This window comes from Hipposideros armiger, unplaced genomic scaffold (genome assembly GCF_001890085.2).
Source record: "Hipposideros armiger isolate ML-2016 unplaced genomic scaffold, ASM189008v1 scaffold_216, whole genome shotgun sequence".
NCBI lineage: Eukaryota > Metazoa > Chordata > Mammalia > Chiroptera > Hipposideridae > Hipposideros > Hipposideros armiger.
Window position 1 is genome coordinate 938337 of NW_017731566.1, and position 1548 is coordinate 939884.

At 49.0% G+C, this 1548-nt stretch overlaps 1 protein-coding gene across 1 annotated transcript in view; it reads left to right on the forward strand.

Annotated features, from left to right (window-relative positions):
* Positions 1 to 440, forward strand: part of CUNH10orf90 (chromosome unknown C10orf90 homolog) — a 199934-nt gene extending 199494 nt beyond the window's left edge. Inside the window, exon 8 of the mRNA XM_019654187.1 lies at positions 358 to 440. Coding sequence (XP_019509732.1) covers positions 358 to 440 — 83 coding nt within the window. The remainder of the gene's footprint in view (positions 1 to 357) is intronic.
* Positions 441 to 1548: the final 1108 nt, after the last annotated feature.

The window sequence follows — 1548 nt, forward strand, 5'->3', positions numbered from 1 at the left end:
CAAGGCCCTGAGCCCACGGTGACACTGAAGCACATTTTAGTGGCACCCTGGCGCTGCTCCCAGCAAACCATGACACTCTAAATGAAGCAGGCAGAGAAGTGGCTGTTCATAAAGTGTGTTAGACACCTTATAGTTCAGCCCGTATTTCACTGTGGTCCAGTCCAAGCTGTTGGCTGTTGATTCCAACGCACCCACTATGGTGTATGAGTGTCTGCTGAGTCCCACAGTATTTTCACGGCTGGGGGATTAGATTAAGGATCAATAACACAGCGTGTGCTAAGCCCATCGTAATGTGTCTCCAGAAATGTGTGACATCCGTACCTTCTGAAATTAATCCTCTTTCCATCTTTTTTCCAGATAACTTGTTCAAACCCAAAGAAAGGTACATTTCAGAGAAAGAGATGCACATGCGATCGAAAAGGTACTTGGCGATCGTGTGAGGGAGGCGGGAGGAGGGGTGGCTTGATGGAGCCGGGCGCTATCCAGCAGGGCCACCGTTTCTGGGTCCACGTTTAAGGCCGGGGGTCTTCTTGGCCGTGAACTTGAAAGTTTGGCTAAAAGAAATGCAGTTGTCGAATGGCACCTCTGAATGTTAAGGCCGTTCTTGGAAAAACCTCAGAATGTGGTGGGTCTTGGATTCTGAACCGATCCAGTAATTGGTCTCTTAAGAGATTCCCAGACTCGTAATGGGAACGCTTCTGTACACCCCTATCGTCACTCTGGGGAGATGCTGTTTGTCACTGTGAGCCTCTGAAGGTAATTTTATGAGGAAGCNAAGAGATTCCCAGACTCGTAATGGGAACGCTTCTGTACACCCCTATCGTCACTCTGGGGAGATGCTGTTTGTCACTGTGAGCCTCTGAAGGTAATTTTATGAGGAAGCGAGAGCTATTGGGTTGTCGGAACAGTCATGACGCATTTTTGCAACAAAAAACATAGAAAAAATATGTCATGACTTTTCCGACAACCCAATATTTCTCCTGGGGACCTTGATGGTGGCAGGGCCTGCAGGAAAGCATCCAAACTTGGGGGCCTGTGGCACGTGGGAGCCCATGAAGCTGCAGAGGGCCACAGGCCAGCCTTCCTGGAGTCCTTCCTGGGCGTGTTGGGTGGCCCTGCCACCAGCAAGCTGTCCCTGGACTCCGCGGCTGGCTGGTATTCCAGACGCCCGCGAATTCTCACCAACCTGATGCACACAAAGGCGGCCTTTCTTCATGGGACCTGGCCTCCTCACCAAAATGTCATAACTCAGCTGCGTTGACCCAGTTTGTGCAAGTAAAATGCCATTCATTTATAATAAACTGTCTAGCGCGGGGAGGCATTACAATAATTAAACCAAATTGATAGTGCACTTAGAGAAACCATTGACCTGGGAAGAATGCGTTTCTCCCCACTTCAGGCACACATGGTAAATCTGCTTTTACCATGATTATGCTCTTTCCGTGATGATTAGCCAGCATTGACCCTCTGTAGGGGACCTCTTTGTCAATAAAAAAAGTGAGAGTAAGGACAAGAGGACCATTCCATTAAGGACTCGATGTGCAGCAT